This window comes from Thamnophis elegans, chromosome 1, assembly GCF_009769535.1.
Source record: "Thamnophis elegans isolate rThaEle1 chromosome 1, rThaEle1.pri, whole genome shotgun sequence".
Taxonomy (NCBI): domain Eukaryota; kingdom Metazoa; phylum Chordata; class Lepidosauria; order Squamata; family Colubridae; genus Thamnophis; species Thamnophis elegans.
The window spans coordinates 21982704-22002473 of record NC_045541.1 but is presented as its reverse complement, the minus strand read 5'-3'; the positions used below and the strand labels follow the sequence as shown (position 1 = coordinate 22002473).

At 38.4% G+C, this 19770-nt stretch overlaps 1 protein-coding gene across 1 annotated transcript in view; it reads left to right on the top strand.

The window, feature by feature from the left end:
• Positions 1-4010: 4010 nt before the first annotated feature.
• AGPS (alkylglycerone phosphate synthase) overlaps positions 4011-19770 on the top strand; it is a 54382-nt gene continuing 38622 nt past the window's right edge. The window contains 6 exon segments of the mRNA XM_032211703.1: positions 4011-4249; positions 16818-16907; positions 18860-18950; positions 19637-19660; positions 19662-19730; positions 19732-19759. Of these exon segments, the coding sequence (XP_032067594.1) occupies positions 4065-4249; positions 16818-16907; positions 18860-18950; positions 19637-19660; positions 19662-19730; positions 19732-19759 (487 nt within the window). The 5' untranslated portion in view covers positions 4011-4064.

Genomic DNA, 19770 nt, shown 5'->3' with positions numbered 1-19770 from the left:
ATCCTTCCCCTGTCATGCCCACCAAGCTACGCCCCACTCACCAAGCCACGCCCACAGAACCGGTAGTAAAAAAAATTGAATCCCTCCACTGTTCTGGTCCAAGTCAAGCTGCTGGTTTTGACCTTCAAAGGCCTTTTGAAGGACTACCTCTTCCCAATTATATCAGCCGAGCTCATCAGCTCCACCAGAAATGATATGTTGTGGGTTCCATATGCAAGGAACATTATGGGAGCCAGGAGACAAGCCTTTTCTGCCATGGCACCCACCCTGTACAACATCATTCCCACCCTGTCTTGAAGTACTCCCATCTTTGCCAACCTTCCAGAAGTCCCACAAAATTTAGTTGTGGCAACAGGCCTGTGGCTCTTAAAGGAATGGTGATCTGAGGCGGGGATCCCTTGTTAATAATATTCAATGCTATCTTCTAGCAAGTAATATTCATGCTTTTAATCGTGGAATTAATTTTAGTATTGTAAATTTGGCATTTTTATTTTGTATACCACCCAGAGTCACATTTTTTTATGAAGGGAGGACATATAAATATGATAAATAAACAGGAATGCCCTCGAAGCCTCATAAACAAATGGGGCTGCATCTGAAAGCTTCAGCTGGTGTGGAATGTGGTAGGGCAAACAGTTATGTGTGTCCTTAGGACAAAACAGATTAAACTTCTGCTCCACAAGTTGCACTGGGTTACCAGTTAGTTTCTGGGTTCAATTCAGTATTAAAACAAACACAAAGACAAAAAGCATCAAACTCCATTTTAACTCTCTGAGTGGTTCACAGAGTCAGCCTATTGCCCCCAACAATCTGGGTCCTCATTTTACCCACTTCGGAAGGATGGAAGGCTGAGTCAAACGGGAGCCTGGTGAGATTTCAACTGCCAAATTGCAGGCAGCAGAAGTAGCCTTAGGTACTGCATTCTAACCACTGCGCCACCTCGGCTCTTTATATTCAATTTATAATCACCTATCACAGTTTCACAAGCTAAGTCAGATACCTCACATCTCATATCATCTCTGTACATTGGTATTTTTTTAAATTCCTGAATGAAGAACTTTACGTTTGTCTCACTGAAATGTTACTGTAGCCCCATCAATTCTGATAAAATTAAGCTAGTTTCATTTCCAAGGCTTTCTCCTTTTAACTAGTGATATTTGACTACCCAGAAAGTCAGTTGAGGATGCTTCGAGATAGGGATTTTTTGTTTTTAGGTTTTTGGGGTTTTTTGTGCATGCTGTGTGGGACATTTGAGTCCTATGTGTGATGTAAAGATGATCTTATTAAATTGGGAAATATTTTTGAAAATTAATTTATTTTAAAAAAATTAAGTCCTACTTTCTATGAAATGGGTGGGCCTCGTCACTATTTTATATTCAGGTTTTGTTAGACTAATTATATTTAGTCTTCTGAGAACTAATCATTTTGTGGATTGGTCATGATTATCTCTTTCTTTCTAAATGGGCACCTTACTATGGCAACTATTTAAAGCTATTTGTATGAAATTTTCTAAAATATTCAAAATACACCCAAATTCCAAAATTAGAAGACTACATTCTCAAATACGTTTTTTAAAAATTGTCCTTAATTTAATAATCAGATAGTATTTTCCCAAAACTATGAAAAGTGTGTGGGTGTTCTTGTTAAAGCTATGTTCTCTTGAGTAACACTTGAATATCACTCAAAAGACAAGTGTTTTGGCATCGCCCAGTTACACAATCTCTTCGGTTAATTTTTTTTAAGAAATTGGGAAGGTTACTTCCCAATTTACAACGAGGCCTGTTGTATTTTTTATTTACTTGCTTGATGATCATAGATCAGGAAAAAAAATAAACTTCATAAATCAACATGTTTATCAAAATCTATTCTCTGTGCATCGATTAGATTCAAAATATCTAACAGTGGCTGTCATAAGATGAAATTTAGCAACTTTCTCAGACATTTTGCTAGACTGTAATAAAAACATACAAGACTATTGTTAGTTTATGTTTATTTTTCCTAAGGAAATGTAAACTGATGCTGTTTCACATATTTCTTTAATTGCTATTGTTAGTCTAAAAACACTGAAGAAATACAATGCAAATTTTATTGGACCAGTTATATTTAAAAACGTAAGCAGTTGATCTGGTTTAAAAAATTAACACAGAACAAAAAGCTTTAAAAGTGTCACTGTGACATAAGATTATATTTCTCCACAGGTTGACCTATATATTTGTATATTTACATATATGTATGTTCCAAATACTTATTTTATTTGAATTTCTGAGAGGGGGGGGGAGTAAGAGTAAGAGAGAGAGATGTGTCTGCTTTTAACTTGGAAGTAAGAAAGTTCATAAGGAGAGCAAGAATAAACAAGAAACATATGGAAGATCAGACCAGAGACATACAGGATCCAATTCAGATTACTTTGGGAATTACAAATATGTATTCCTATATTGCGGGGATGCGGTGGCTCAGTGGCTAAGATGCTGAGCTTGTCGATCAAAAGGTCGGCAGTTCGGCAGTTTGAATCCCTAGTGCTGCATAATGGGGTGAGCTCCCGTTACTTGTCCCAGCTTCAGCCAACCTAGCAGTTCGAAAGCACGTAAAATATGAAAGTAGAAAAATACGGATCACCTTTGTTGGGAACGTAACAGCGTTCCGTGAGCCTTTGGCATTTAGTCATGCCGGTCACATGACCATGGAGACATCTTTAGCTTTGAAACAGAGATGAGCACCGCCCCCTAGAGTCGGGAACTACTAGCACATATGTACGAGGGCAACTTTTACCTTTACCTTATTCCTATATTGCTATCTTAATATACAGATTGACCACATTTTTGCGTTGAAAAATAAACATATTGATAATTCACTAATTATAATATAATTATAGAGTAAATTTGGTTTAGTAATTAATGCTTCAGGATAGAAACCAGGAGACTTCCAGAACTATCATAGCCATGAAAGCCAGATGGGAAATTTTCGGCCAGTCCCATTCTCTGTCCAACCCGCCACTTTATTTATTAAAAAAAAATACATAAAAGTGAGATATGAATAGGTTAAATTAAAATGCCAAATTAACATACAGAACTGCAAAAGATCTGTTTTCTTGATGGATTCTGAATGAAAAATGCATGAAGAAACTGACAATAATAGTCTTATCAATGTCACTTTTGCTTTCTTGATCAGAAAACATTTATCTTTATGAGGCATTAAATTTTAAAAGTGTGCTGCTTATAAGCGTTTGGCAAGTTTCCTTGACATTCTTTGCAGTCAGGGAGCCTTCCCTAACCCACCAGAGAAGAAGAAAAAAGGGGGCCATAAAACTGAGTTTAGCAACTTGGGTAAATCCTTATGTTAGCATCAAGCCTTTTTGCAGCTCCTGGAAACAATGCAATGAGCAAACCCAATAAATTCTTTCCATGGAAATGGGTTCAAGACTTCACCCAATTTTTGTAAGTCAAAAGACGATTGAAGTATCATCATTCTGGCAACTTTTGCAAAACAAACAAACCCCCAACCCCCAACATTAGGCTAAAACTGGTTAATTAATTGGTGGCTGTGGGTGGTGAAAACCCAGACAGAGGAATAAGAAGACAATCAGTGCATTGTGCGTATCTGAACAATTGAGTGAACAATTGTACAATTAAACACAGGGTACCATTGTTGCAAAACTCTGCTTAAACGCAGAGCTCCCACAGCTCCAGCTAAGGTGACCTGTGGACGTTTAAATCCGATATCCCAGAAGCAAAATCAAATACCCTGAGGAAGGCAAAGTTCTAAGGGACACTTAAGCCCCTTTGAAGGTTTCAAAACTCATTAAACTCGAGGCGGGAGGAGCCATTCAGAAGGCGCGAGCTCCTCTCGCCCTGCCAATAGGGATGGAGGATCCCTCTCTCGCTCTCTCTCTCTTTTTTGTTGCCGCGTGCTTATAAATGGACAGAGGGGAGAGAGAGAGAGAGAGAGAGAGAGAGAGAGAGAGACACGCAGGCGCGGTGCACGACGGGACCCCCTATAACTGCTATTGGACGCCGCGCGCACCTTTTTAACCCCACCGGCGCCTGACGGCGCAACACGGAAGTGAAATGGCGGCGGCAGCGCCCGGAGACGGGGGAGGTGGCGGGTCCCAGTCCGCCGCTCACCGGAGGCTGCGAATCCTTTCGGGCCATCTGCGCGGCGCTTCGGAGGCCGACCTGTCCGCTAGCCAGTGCCGAGGGCGAGCAGCCGCGACGCCACCAGGATCTCAGTCGGGCACCTTCCCCAAGAGACGGTAAGCGAGGGAAAACTGGTCGAGGGCGGCGGTTGCGGATTCTCGCCGGTGGCTGCGGGATTCCCGAGAGGCCTGCCCGCCCGTCCGCGCCTTGGCACCTTTCATTGAGCGGTGCTGGAGAGAGGAGAGCAGCGCCCTGCCCTGCCTGTCAGCTTGAAATGTGCCAATTCCTCGCGTGTTAATCCCTGCCTGACATCCAAGCAGGTGATAGACGGTCCGCTTGAAAGACCGTTGAAGCATTCAAAGGAAATAATAATAGTAGTAATATAAAACTCCTCTTCTTTGTGGGGCTGGAAGGCGGGCAAATGTTTATTAAGTCCCAGTGAATCCTAGCGGGCAAACCTGTTGGTGTCTGTCGAAGAGTTGATCAGTGGAGAAGGTTGATAAATTTGCTTAGCGTTTGAAAGTGCTGCCTCTTGAATTTAGTCATAAAGTTTGTTAGTTCCCCATACTTAAGTCTTTCTTAAAGTACTTATACTTGCATACTTAATTCAGCAGTGAATATGCGGACCTAAGTTTGCGCCTCACTACAGTTCTTGATCATGACATATTAATTTGGATGGTGTAAAGTCATGTGAATTTGGGACATTGGAGGATGAGACAGTTGTTGCACTTGAGATAGCTACATTCTACTCTCCTACTTGGTCATGAGCAAGATTTTGTTAGAAGCACAGTGGAAGTCACCTGGTTAGTACTCCTAAAATAGGTTACAACTCTAGTTTCATCATGCTTGTGGCTTGTAATTTTGTGTGTGTGATGAAGACTTCTGGACAATTTGGACCTTGTTGAATGTAAAGTTTATATATGTATGTGTATGTATGTATATAACCTGTTTCCCTGAAAATAAGATCTCCCCAGATAATAAGCCCTCCCTGAAAATAATGCAACACAGCAGCAGCCATGAGGTGACCACGCTTACCGCCTCCTGAACCTCAAAAATAATAAGACCTCCCTGAAAATAAGGCCAATCACTTATTTCAGGGGTCAAAAGAAATAAGACCGTGTCTTGTTTTCAGGGAAATGTGTGTGTGTGTGTGTGTGTGTGTGTGTGTGTGTGTACACACAAAGAGAGATAGAATATATTTGTAAAGATATGGTGATGTTATACTGCATTTTCTTTATAATGGTTGGCAATAAAGATTAAAATGCTAGATGTGTACAATTGTAGGTATAAAACGTTATACAGTTCATAAACATTTGCTTTTATTTCTTTAACTGACTTCTGCCTGTGATAGGTTTGTATGTCTCAGTTACTTAGAACTTTTCTATGCAGGACAGCTAATCTTAGGCTTAATATTTCCTTTTTAAAATGTATTGAGATTTTATGAATAATTGTAAAAAGATCTTGAAATGTTCTGAAAGGAGGACTATAAGTTAACCAGTTCAGGTGGGTAATGAGCAAAATTTAGCAGTTTTATAAAGAGCAGTATAATTTTAAGCCCCAGTGTTTTTATTGAATTTATAGCTCACCTTTAATTAAGGAGTTCAAAGCTCAGTCTAATAATCTTAATGTTTAGTTTTCAAATTAGTTTGCAACACACAAAAGCTTTGGATGAACAACAGACAGAATTGGAAGCATCCAAATAGTCCTTTGGATTTTCCTTATGTTTGCCTTTTGCTAACATTTGAAGAGATAGATCTCTAACTCATTTTCTTCTTTGGCCCTGAGAAATTTGTTATATTTAGCCAGGATGGCTTAGAGTTCAGCTTGCTAAAATAAGGCTAAGGATACAGGTAGGCCTTGACTTATAACCACAATTAAGCCCAGACAACTTTTCTTGCCACACTAAGTGAATGACTGCAGTTGTTAAACTAGTCACACGGTTGTTAAGTAAATCTTGATTTTGCTTGTCAGAAGATTGCAAAATATGATCACATGACTCCAGGACCCTACAACCATCATAAATATGAACTAGTTGTCAAGCATCTGAATGTAAATCACACGACCATGGGAACTGCAATGGTCATAAGTAACTTTTCAGTGCCTTTGTAACTTTGAATGGTTACTAAATGAACTATTGTAAGTCAAGGACTACCTGTACTTTTGTGGTGAGGGGTGGTAGAGGAAACAAAGATGTCATTTTGAAATGAATGTACGTATTCTTTAAATAAAGGGCTGTTCTGGACAGAACATATTGGAAAAAATAATCAGCTGTGGCCCTTTAGAGTTCAGCCAGTATATGACAAAAGAATAATAAGGGAACATTTTGAAAAGGTGTGCAAAAAATGGTGCATCATAAATGACTATATGCCCAAAATAGAATATTTATGAACCATATTCTACTATATATTCAGGAGCTTACTAATGAGCTTACCTGAAATAAAATATTCTTTGAGTCAAGTAAAACTCAGATGATTTCATGGACATGTCTGCATAGTGTTCTGGGTGCCAGCATGAGATAATTTGCCATAACTTTCTGGGATGTTATTTTGCCTTCATAATCTAGTCCAGGGATGTCAAATTGAATTTCATTGAGGGCCACATCAGGGTTGTGTTTGACCTCGAGGGGGGGAACCGAGGGACATGGTTATGGTGGGCACAGACAGCTTGACATTGTTTGTGTCAGGGACGCCTGTGGTGGCCCGATTGCTCTGCCAGCGAAAACGGAGCTCAGGAGGACCACGCATGTCCCTACTCAGCTCCATTTTTCCTGGCAGAGGTACTGCGGGCTGATTCTTTGCTGTTTCCAGGGCAGCCCTGCGGGACAGATCTAAGCACTCCATGAGCTGGATCCAGCCCACAAGCCTTGAGTTTGACACCTCTGATCTAGTGTAAATGCCCGAGATTCCATGGAGATATTCCATCCAAGTATTAAAGAGGGCCAACTTTGCTTAACTTCTGTGCCTAGATTGGTGCTGCCATTAGCTGATTTTCTTGATGTAAATTTTTAAATACCAGTGGCAAAAGAATTCCAAGTTCATTTTGAAATAGTTAACTACATTCCACCAACAAGAAATGCATATTCTACAATACTTGTCAAGTAAGTTGTCCTTATGCATATTGTCAACCCTCCCAGGTGAACCAGACAGGAAATGTGATTAGATAAACTAATTCTACTTTATTGTAAAGCTACATTAATAGACTCTTACAAATCCAGAAGAACGAACTTCCCACCACCACTTTAACTGATTGACCCAGTAGGGTGGGTCTCTTCTTGGTTTCTTTCTTTGCCAATTAAGCTACTGGGGGATCCTGCTTTTCTTGTCTGATTTTTTTCCCAAGGCAGCAACTCTTCCCTTTGTTCCACAAGGTCATCCACACATTCCATCACACATAGCAGTTAAAAGTGCAGTTTTCCTTTTTTTTTAAAAATGCATACTTGTTGTGATAGAAGAGTTGCAAGCAACTATATAAATAACTTGAAAAGTTTTATTAAGTATTAGATTCATCAAAATAATTTATTATACCGTTAGTCCTCGATTTATAACCATTTGTTAAGCGGCCATTTGAAGTTACAAAGGGACTTATGCCGGGCCGGAAAGGTATGCCTGTTGCAGTGCCCCCAACAGTCGCATGATCAAAATTTGGGCACTAGGCAGCCCACATGCGCTTATGACCCCAAGAGCACTTCCAACTTCTTTACTTTGCCTATCTCCCTCACATCTATGACCTTTTCACCCTCTACACTCTGTGGCCTGTGATACTCTAGCTGACATCCATCTTCTTATTCCTACTGTTGACCAAGTTTGCCTGCTCTGGCTCTTCACAAAGCAGCTACGGTTGCACAAGACTTTTCTCCCCCAGATCACATATGGTGGTTTCTTTCTGAGACCTGAGGAAGATGAATTCACAGCAGGGCCAGGGCAAGCACATCTCAGCAGCAACAAGGATCAAAAAGCTGAAGGAGACTTTCAAGAAGAAAGTAGCTGGGGTGTAGGGCAGTGAGGAAGTCTGGGCTGGGGTACCTGAGGCTTGCTGGGGAGGGGGTTGTTTTGTGCTGCACCTCTGAGGCTTCCAGAGGCAGCTACTTAATACTGCCCTGATTGATGAGCCGAGATTGGGTTTCCCTCTATAAAGGACTTCATGCTATACTGTGACTTTAGCTTCTTGCAGTTTCAGAGCTACAACATGGCAATTGGCCCCAAAGCCATATTCTGGAGCTGCTTGCTGCCCTGCAAGGCCAGACAGACAGCACTAGCAATAGCACTTAGACTTATATACTGCTTCACAATGCTTTACAGACCTCTCTTAAGAGAGTTACAGAATCAGCATATTGTCCCCAACAAACTGGGTCCTCATTTTACCCACCACGGAAGGATGGAAGGCAGAGTCAACCTTCAACTGGCGAGGATCAGAGGAATTGAACTCTGCAATACTGCATTTAACCATTGTGCCACTCTGGCTCTTTGGTCAGATATAAGGTGGCCAAAAGGATAGAGCTGATTGGGGGTAGGGGGTGGTGGTGGAGGTAGGCTGATGGGTGGAGTTAAAAACAAGGCAGTTTCTTTCTTTAACAAGATCCCTCCCTGGGTGGGTGGGACCAGGTTTGAAATGGTCCCAAGCCTTGGATTGAAATCCCAAGCCTTGGATTGGGATGATTATTCACTTAACAGCTAACAACAGCAACAGTAACAGGAAGTGCTGAGATTGTTATCGCTAAGTGATGCAATCATATGTTATCATGCTTTATGACCACATTACTTAGTAACAGAAATTCCACTTCCAAATGTGGTTGTAAGCTGAGGACAACCTATATGTTGGGTAATACCATAATATACAAAAGGCTTTAACAATAATAGAAAATGTCACTACTGCATATCTTTCATACTCCATGGTCTTAAAATTTTCTCAACATCTCTAGTATCCTCACTGTTGTTTTCCCATCAGGCACAGATCTTTCCAGAGGACAAGTGGAATTCCCTAGAGCTGACCAATAGGAGAGAGAAAAAAATACAGATAGCCAGTCTCTCTCCTTGCCTTATCACATTTTTTTATGATGAGAAAAAGAAAAGTTCAATTTATGAGTGGTGAAATGGTCATTATATACCTTGGCACTTTAGCTTCTTATTCAGCAATGAACTGGCAGTGTCTCATTGATTTCTAATGCAGGAGAGGCAAGGTAAGGCAGATATTCCTGCCAAAGAGACATTAACCTACTTCTGATTCAGGAGTTAATATTGCTGAGCTATTCTTGAAATGTGTTTCCTTCTGAATGGAAATTTAATTCACTTAGGTACACAATTAAAGTAAAACCATATGATGTCATGAGGATAAATGACATAAACAACTGATGCATATAATTGAGAGAACCTTTCTAATCTTTTTGTGTACATGTTGACTCCTGACAACTGCTTAGACAAGTCCATGCAATTTACTCGGCTGCATTTTCAGAAGTGGTTTGCCATTGTCTTCTTCCTAGGATTGAGAGAATATTTCTGGCCCAAAGTTACAAATTAAAGTGGGAGTAGATCTGATGCTTTTCTGGTTTCTAACCCATTGCCTTTAACCACTTTAAAGTGTTTCTTAATCCCAAATTGGAGGAAAGGAAACAAATGAAAGTAGGTTAAAATATGGGAAGAATGTTCAACAACAACATGAACCAAAGGTACACCTTCTAGATTGTTTTTATTTCTTATGTATTACTTATTTTATGCTGCTTCATTGCTGGAGATTCTGACAACTATATTGTTAATATTAGAAGATTAAAAACAAAACAAAAATAAAGCAATACAACTAAAACCAATCAGTGTAATGAGCCAGTTTTTAGCACAGTGTGATCTTACTTGTCCTCTTATGCCTTTCTGATGAGCCATGCTTTTCTAGCTCTCTGAAAACATAAGGAAAAAGTAGCTTAAATAGTCACTCAGTAAATTGACCCAAAAGCGGACTATATTACTAAAAGAGCCCAGAGTCTTAAAAATGACATTCCCTCAGTAGTGAGTCTTTGAGAAAGTCCTCCCTAGTTTTTACTGGACAGGCAGTTCAACTCTGAGAAAGGTCTCAGAGATATCCAGTGTCTGAGTAGTTAGGATTTTAAAGATGAGCGCTATAAATTGCACCTGGAAAATAATTGACAGCCAGTGCATCTCTTATGGAAAATTACGCTGATAATTACAATAGGCTGCTGCACATGACACTACCTAAAGCATCACTGTGTTGAACTTTCCCTGTGTTCGTGTTTGTTTTTATTGTTCTTATTGTGATTCTATTTTTGCAGCTTCAGATATTCTTTACCTATAATGGCAACATTTGCAATCAATGTCCTGAAGGCTGTTCCTCAGGTCATCCTCCGTAGTTTGTTGAGCACTGTCGAATCTGAAGGGCTCATCATCCGACACTATATTGTTTATCATTTTATATTTTTTATCTTTGCGATAAAAACAGGAATAGTTTATTATTGCCTTCTCTAGCAAAACATGATTTGATGTCTTTGCCATTATCACTAAAATGATTGTCTGCCTTCAATATCGAGGGGCCTATTTGCTTTAGCTAGTCAGCTGAGATTACCTTTATGCCTGGGTGACCCTTCTGGGAATATATACTCTTGGCATATACTCCTGAACACCCCCACCCCACTATGATGAGACAGCACAGCAGGATACGTGGGAGAATCTGTATATATGGGTTAATGGTTAAGCTTGATTAATGATCACTCATTCAACACCCATTCAAAGTTACGACAGCACTGAACAAACACGTAACCACCAGTGATGGTTATGACCAGTCCTCAAAGTTCCAGCCATTCCTGCACCCCTGTGGTCATGTGATTTTGATCAGGGCTCTTGAAAACGGGGCTGCGCTTATAATGGTTACATTGTCTCAAGGTACATGATCGCAATTTGTAACCATCCTTGGCAGTTTCCCAAAAGCAAATGCAATGGAGAAGCCTACAGGAAAAGTTTTAAGTTGCTTGAGTAAGTCTTGCCCATTCACACACCCTCCCTGAACTTTGTTGCATCACACTGTGTGTGCCTCACCCTCCAGTCACACTGTTCCAGGCCATTCCCACTCACTCACCATTTGTGCACCCTCATTCTCCCTTTCCCATTCAGCAGCAACTATCCCAGGCCCCCCTATGCTTGCCCTGTGCCTCCCCAACCACCCACATCCCATTGCTCTCTTTCTCATCCAGCAGCAACTATTTACTTGCCTGTCAGCCTATGGTCTGCTTGGGACTTGCAACTTCCTGCCAGCTTCCCCACTGCCTTTGGATGTTGGAAGCTGGCAGGAAGTTGCAAGGAGGAGGCTTAAAGACCCACGATCTTGGCTTAATAATGGGGGGGGGGGACTGCAAGGATTTCCATTGCTAAGCAGCATGGTCAATTGACATTGTGCTTCGTGGCCGCATCATTTAGCGACAGAAATTCATTCTCAATTGCCATCATAACTCAAGGACTATCTGTATTTGTATTAAATGTAAAGGATATTGTTTTACCAATTGTATAGTTATTATCCTGTCAGGAATCTAGTCAAAAATAATAAAGCTATTAGTATTTATTGATTTCTTTTTATATTCAGGATTTCAAGTAAAGCGTTTGGATAGTATGATATTTTTTTCTCTCTTCTTGAGATTAATTGCAAATGGACTCATTGCTTTGTGTGCTTTGGAAACAAAAGAAAATCATTCCTATATTCCCATTGGTCAGATTTCACATTATCCATGGCAGTATCCTTACATACCAGAAACAACACTGCACATTGTAACAAAACAACAGTAGCTTCAGAAACTGCGTAGCTAGACATTCAAATATGGGAATCAAATTTCCTAGTCAGCACTAGGGTTTGCATATTCCTTCTGTTACCCTGAGTTAATGAATATTTATTCCATGTTTATATAATAATTAGACCTGTCCTGAGATCCATTTGTTTATGCTTTACCAGCTTCAGCCCTTACAACACTGTCTTGGGTTACTGCAGGGGTTGGTACCTCTGTGTGTGTGTGTGTGTGTGTGTGTGTGTGTGTGTACTGCGACAGTGCTTCTTAAAATATGACTCTTGGTGGTCCACAAAGACAAAATTATTTTCCAAATATTAAAGACTCTCACAAAAGTTTGAAATAGTGTCACTCTTTTCATTATTTTTTCACCAACGCACCTCTGCAGTCCGGAGTGCTTGGCCAGCTCAGAGTCAGAGGTTGCTGCCTAGCCGCCCGGCCCTCTCATCCGCTGCTCCTGCTGCTTTGAGGGGTGAGGGGGTGGTTCTCATGCTGCAGTGCTCATCTCCATTTCCTAGCTGAGGAAGCTAGCATTGTCCAAAGACACTTACGTGGCCATGTGGCCAGCATGACTACACATCAAGACATACGAAACGCTATTACCTTCCCACCAAGGTGGCATCTATTTATCTGCTTGCACTTGCACGCTTTTGAACTGCTAGGTGAGCAGCGGCTGGGGCAAGAACAGGAGCTCACCCTGTCACGTAATACTTGAGTCTTGAACTGCCAGCCTTCCGGTTGGCAAGCCCAGCGTCTTAATCCCTAAACCACTGCATCCCTAGATGGCATATATCCCTTTATTTTACTGCTTATTAGAATTCTATTACCACCCTTCAAAAACAATACATTTAGGAATGCTAGACAGATGCAAACATAGCAGCCACTACAATGGGGCACGGTAACATGATCATAAGACTTGAATAAATTGAGTAAATTATGCTACCTTTTTAGCCTCCCACTACAGTGCTTTAGCTTGATGTTTTTCACAGAAATAAATTCCTCTGAACTAAGAAAATACTAGAGTTATCGATCTGGGCCAGAAAAACTTTCCTAGTGGACAGTGTACCTTTGGGTAGCAAACTGAAATCTTTATTTGGATCATTAGCTTTAAAATATATACAAGGGTTTTACTTAAGGTTTGGAGTGACAACCATATTAGTTCTAAAACAAACTTAGTTAATAGTGTGACATGTTGTACAACTAGTAGCACAAAACTGGGCAACTTGGGAGGATGTAATTCTTGTGTGAAAGAAGTAACAGTAAGTACAATTTACATTCCTTGCCTGGGAATTTCTTTAAAATTGAAGGTCTGTCTGGAGTCCTAATAGAGGAACGTAGAAAGTAGCATATAGCTTAAAGTTTCTATTGAGCCAGCACCCCATGGACATAACCAGAAACTCATAGCAGTACCATTAAAATATTCCAAATGGACTGCTGACTCCAGCCTGGCTAAAATGAAAACCTTGCAAAGTTTCCAAAATTGTAATGGATGATAAATAAGAAGTTAGAGTGAACTCTTTTTGAAAAATGTTATAAGTAATGGGATATGATACCTTGGTTAAATTTGTTTAGAGGTGCATGTCCCAAGTTTGAGGGCAGTTATAGCGTTGCCAAAAGCAAATGAGCACAAACTACAAAAGAACTTTGATAGCATCAATTAGTCGACCTGGATGTTATCAGCATTTTGATGTTAACTGACTCTATGTCAGCAAATTACTTCATCCAGTAGTTTCATGTGAATGTTAAATACTGTAGAAGTGGCAAGAGCAACAACCCTGAGTAACTCTACATTTCAGGAGATTTTGATGCTTCATCATTGTTGACTCAGTTATTGCAAGTGTTTCTATGTTGCTTTGATGAAGCAAATTTAGGTAGCTTATAAATATCGTATAGTAATAAATTGTGCTATGCATATAACATTAAAAATAATAATTACAATTATGATAGCATTAACAGTGCTAACATACTTCCTAGGTAAATGAATCTTCCAATAGTAGAAGAGAGAAGACAACTCAGGGTTAAACTGAGTCCTTGGTGTTCTCTGAGCTTGGTTGTTTGCTTATAGATGTTTCAATGTCAAGGTAGTAATATGATCAATCTGAGTCTGGCGTCTCCCACTAGTTTACTTGCAATAATAAATTGGTAGGGGTATATTTCCTTCTTCGTGGTTTCTTAACATGGTTAGGGTTTTTTGGATATTAAGGTATTTACACTCTACCTGGAGTCAACAGATCTGCACATTATCATATGTGGTAGAATATCAAATCTGTAATAGTTGCAAACTAAATTTGTTATCTTCGTATCTACAATTCATACTAAATCTACCAGTAGTCACCTTTGAACCCATGGCTGCTTAGCATATCACTAATAAACACCTTTTTTCATATATATGCACATCCCTTTTGAAAAACTTCATGAGTAAATTCCAGTTATTTATCATACCAAGAGGATGCAATTGTCACTCCACAAGGTTTGGTTTTAATGTATAAACCACTGTCAGGAATATTCTACAGTATTTAATGAACATTTTTTGAAAGTGAATTTTTGTTTAATAAAATCTTCTTGAGCTTGACTTTAATAACTTCATGGGCATGTCCACATTATTTTCCTGGCTACAGGTGTGAAAAATAGTTTACCTTTCTTGTCTTCTGAGGCATTTCCTGATGGTTTTTCCATCTAGTAACCGTACTTCACTTTTCAAAATCAGCAAAACTTGATAAGGTGCTTCTATCTAACAGAACTTTTCTGTGTATCTGTAAGGCCTAATCATCCGTTCCCAGCATAATTTTATTTTGTAAAAATAACAGTAAATGCTTGTACTGTATCGCACCAGGTGGCAGCACCTAGTCAAAGTTGTCTGATCTTGAGAAGCAAAATCAGAGCTGACTCAAAGAGAGCACATATTACAGAACAATTATTTTTTCAGAAATTGTCATACTTGTGAAAATTATTATTTTTTGAAATTGTTTTCCAAATTGAATAATGATTTAAACTTTTCATTAACTTTAAAGCCGACATATACTTGTGAAATTGCTATGAAGAGAACTAACTCCTGTTCAATTAATCAGGCTTGGAGGATTTTTTTTTTCAAGAGGTGCTATAACATTATACAGGTTTTTAAAAAACTGTATTTATAAATTCACAGAATAGTTCAGCAACAGGAACATTCCTTTCTGGATGGTAAATTAAATATAACACATTTTAAAAATTAAATTAAAATTTCAGTGGTCAAAATATGGAGAGTGATCTAACAAGCTTTTTCTTTCTGTTTGTGTTCCTCTTAGGTTATAGTCAGGAAAAGAAGTAAATGTTTTTCCTACTTTCCCCCCACCTAAATTATTTCTCAATTTAGAATAAAGTTCAAGGAAGGAGATGTTGGGAGAAATCCATACTTGCTGAAAAAGCTAAATCAGAAGCTAGTGTACTACTTTGGTGGTCTTTAAACTGAAAAATTTAAGCTATAAGAACATTATTATTTCCAGATAAAGTTTCTGGTACTTCATCCAGTGAGAGACACACAGATTTTCTCAGAATTGCATGGATATTCTTTTTCCCCCCCTGTTCCATTTTGAGTCCTTTTGGCTGTCTCATTTAAGCTATTTCTTCCTGCTGTGATATATTTCATATTCACAAACCTCTGTTCATTGATTTGTTTCTAAGATTATTAGAATATATATTATTTTGGGGCCGAGTTCTTTTTCATATGAAGCTTTAAATACTTTAAATCCTATTGAAATTTAATGTTTTTAATTAATTCTTAGATTTTTTTTTTTAATCATGTAAAACTCAAAAGTCTTCTACAAAACAATTTTGGTATTGTTTTGTACTAATGTCTTTATGACAATATTAAGGAAAACAAAATCGCTATCTCACAAGTACCTACTTCATATTTAAGTTATTATATGTTTATTTGCTTTTCAATGTGCGTGTCCAGTGTCAGTGAAAAGAACGTGTCCCCTCCTATCAGTGTTCATGATGAACTTAAATGAGCTTTGGCAAACTAACTGATGCCATTTTTTTATTCCATTTATTAGTGAATAATCTCTTATAAAGATGCTTCCTGCTTTGATCCTTGCCATCTAAAATTTAAAAAATGGATGAGAAGGAGACAGCTAACCAATTATTATGGTTAGAATCAGTGACATCTGTAGGAAATGTTTTTATTAATGTGCTGAAAACGGGATTGGCAATGTTGGTTTGTTTCCTTTGCTATGTCTCATTCCCCCATTGCTATTCCTACGTAACAAACTAGAAGGCCTTTTGATTAACATGGTTAAAACTCTGACCCTTACCCTCAGCTACTTGAAATGATCAATTTTCTGTAAATGGTTGAAAGTCTTTTAAGTAACATTGAAAAGTTTTTAGCCTTGGAGCTGCATATATTCTGTTAAGTCTGCATTCTATTCATTCCATTCATGGGGTAACTATTTTAATCAATGCCGTGGGCTCTGAAAAAGATTTTTCAAACAGCAGCCCTGCTTCCATAGAGCAAAATGACTGGCATGTATGCATAATGGTAGTAGGTGTTGCTATTAATAGATTACTGGAGAATGTACCTTTTAGACTATATAGCTAAGACAATGAAGAATTTAGAGGTACTTGACAAGCTCAACAAATTTATGATTTTCTATGCTTCTCAGATCAACGGTCTATTTTATCAGATGAATATCTGTTGGCATTAAACTGTTCTAACAGAATTAGGCAGAAGGAGATTAGTATTTTTCACAGGATGAAAACCTATTAGGTGCCTTCCCCCAGTGACATGTCTTCAGGAGTGTTAATAACTCCCTTTTTGCCAGAGAACAAAATAAAGATTGGAGAGGGGAAAAAGTCTTATTGCTATTTAATTTACCAAACAAGTTGGAAATATTGAACTAACAGCACATTTTTTTTAATCCTCATTTCTCTTTAAGGCAAGAAGTTTTTAAGTGGAATGGATGGGGATACAATGACTCAAAATTCATTTTCAATAAGAAGGGGCAAGGAGAATTCACCGGAAAAAGGTAACAGCTGTAGAGACAGTAAGATAAATAATTTCTTTTCTTTTCAGAAAAATGACTACACTGAAGTTATGACATATTGTAAGAAATGAGTACTAGCATTGAAAGCCAAAAAAATCTCATTATTATGCATCCATGTTGTATTCTATGTGACACGAACAACTGTCCTCTTTTCCAGTGTGAATGAGCAATAGCAATTTCTGTCATATTCTACTTTTATCAAATATTTCAGCTGCAAGCTGCCATATACATAATCACAGACAAATTTGCTGAGGCATATAGGTAATTAACTTTGAAGTAGCCTTTCTTTTGTTAGGAAGTAATTACAGTTAGAGTTTATTTACTGTTGGGATATGTTTGGGCATATACTGTTTACCTTACACGCATTAATCTAAGCTTGTCTTAAAGTTATGTATTGAGTCCTTGGTGCTCTATGAGCTTAGTTTGCTTGCAAATGTTTAATTATCCAACTATCTAACATCATCAGTGCAGATTAATGTGGAGTTTGCTCCTGTTTATATTTCCACGGTTGAAACTGAGTCTACAATTCAACACTGAGCGACATATATTTGCTATTAAATTCATCTAAACCAGTGGTTCTCAACCTGTGGGTCGGGACCCCTTTGGGGGTCGAATGACCCTTTCACAGGGGTCGCCTAAGACCATCAGAAAACACATATTTCGATGGTCTTAGGAACCGAGACACCAATTTATGGTTGGGGTCACCACAACATGAGGAACGTATTAAAGGGTCGCTGCATTGGGAAGGTTGAGAGCCACTGATCTACACCATCTTTATCAAATTCTGCAGTAACAAATTTGTCTAAAAGTACCAACACAATTATGCATTCTATAAAGAAATATTTTTATTTGTATCTCCTCAATTTTATAGCTGCTCTTGTAATTGAGGTGAACCAGAAATACCTTGATTATATTCTTTCTGAATTAAAATTTGAACCCTTATCCATTTGTAACTTTGTCGTCTCCTGTTAGAAAATGGATAAAGAAGTCATTTACTCCTTTGGTTGCTCTAAAGACATAAATAATTTTTAAATGAAGACTACTTCTACACTGGTTTTGTCCCAGTATGCATCACTTTGCACAAGATACATTAGGGTAGCAAAATTAATTTTGTTTGCAAGCTCAGTGCGGAAATCTCATATTTTCCATTCCTGACTACTATCCGTCTTCAATTTCTTGAATAATTTGCCATTGGGAATCAAGTGACTTATTAATACACGAAACAATACCGATGCCAATACTAAATTCCATTACTGCTCCCCTCCATTGCAAAAACTACTGTGTTTCCTCAAAAATAAGACAGGGTCTTATTTTCTTCTGACCCCTGAAATAAGTGTTTGGCTTTATTTTCAGGGAGGTCTTATATTTTTGAGGTGCAGGAGGCAGCGAGCGTGGTCACCTCATGGCTGCTGCTGTATTGCAATATTTTTTGGGGAGGGTTATTTTTTGGGGAGGGCTGATTTTATGCATGAACTCAAAAGCTGATTTGGCTTATTATTCGGGGAGGTCTTATTTTTGGGGAAACAGCATTAATAATCTGCTTCTATGTTTTGATTTGCTGTAATTAGCATGGGGATTTGTCATAGCTTGCTTAATGTGCAGTGGAATACTTTATCTGAACTTAAAAATTATGTAACTGTTATTTCTGTATTTGTCCATGACAGAATTCTGAAAAGTTTTTGAGTTGAAGTTCTTATTAAGAAATCATAGCAATATTTCTTTGCAAGTTATTTCATGCTTAAAGTTTCAGATATTAAATTCTTATCAGTTTGTTATTACTGATATTTTAAGATCCCCATCCTTCCCGATACTCAGACTTTTACTTCTAGAAATTATTTGCCCACTGCTTGTGCATATCTCAATAAGAAATTAGCACCAGGGTTTTACTAGGCTTCCCTCTGGAAGGAACTGATGGAAAATGCTTTTGGATTCAGGTACCGAATAGGCGGACTGATATTCCCACTTTTGAAAGATTGGGTAGAGAAAAATCTTGGTGCAAATATGGAACATAAAACTACTCCTAAAGTAAGTGAATACATGGGCTGTGTGTGTTTTTTAATCATAACTTGTAGTTAATTCTTTATATATCGTTCACTTAAAACATTAAAACTGCTTATTTTGTCCATGTCCTCTACCACCCTGACATAAAGATTTTCCAGCCTTATTGCCAGGTAGTAATCTTGTCATGTGAGGATCTATAGTTGAAAATAATAATCTGGTTAATTCAAAATTTCTTAAGCACAGATTGTTTGCTTTAAAAACTTCGTACATTTGTACATTGATAGATCACTGATTTAACTTGTTGCAGTATTTCAAGATGTCTGTCTTAGAAAAAGGTTTATTGTACTGTCTCTGGAGGCCTGTGAATAAAAGTGTGTATAAAAAGTACTAAGAATTGTATCTACACATACGTTTCTGTTTTGTTTAGCAATAACTTCATTTGTTCAATATTTCTATGCACTTACCTAAGGTCTGCTCCAGAGACCCTCCAAAGGATTTGCCTGTGTGATGAGCTGATAAAAATGGGGGGAAAGCAATTGATTTGCTAAAGAGAGGTTGCTGGCTAGAGAGTCGGAATTGCTTTTCCTTTAGCAATTTGAAAATGATGCTCTTCTGAGTGTGATTTCATTTTTTTCTGATAGATACACTAGAAATTATCTGTCTCTCTCTCTCTCTCTCTTCTTTCTTTCTTTCTTTCTTTTACTTTGAAGCCGTCCTTAAATGTCAGCGATATAACCTCCCTCCATTGCAAGTGAAGATTTCTCCAAGACCTCCAAAATGCTAAAATCTCATTATACACAGGAATGCGGAATCTAGATTTTTTAGAGCCCATGGTAAGCAAAAT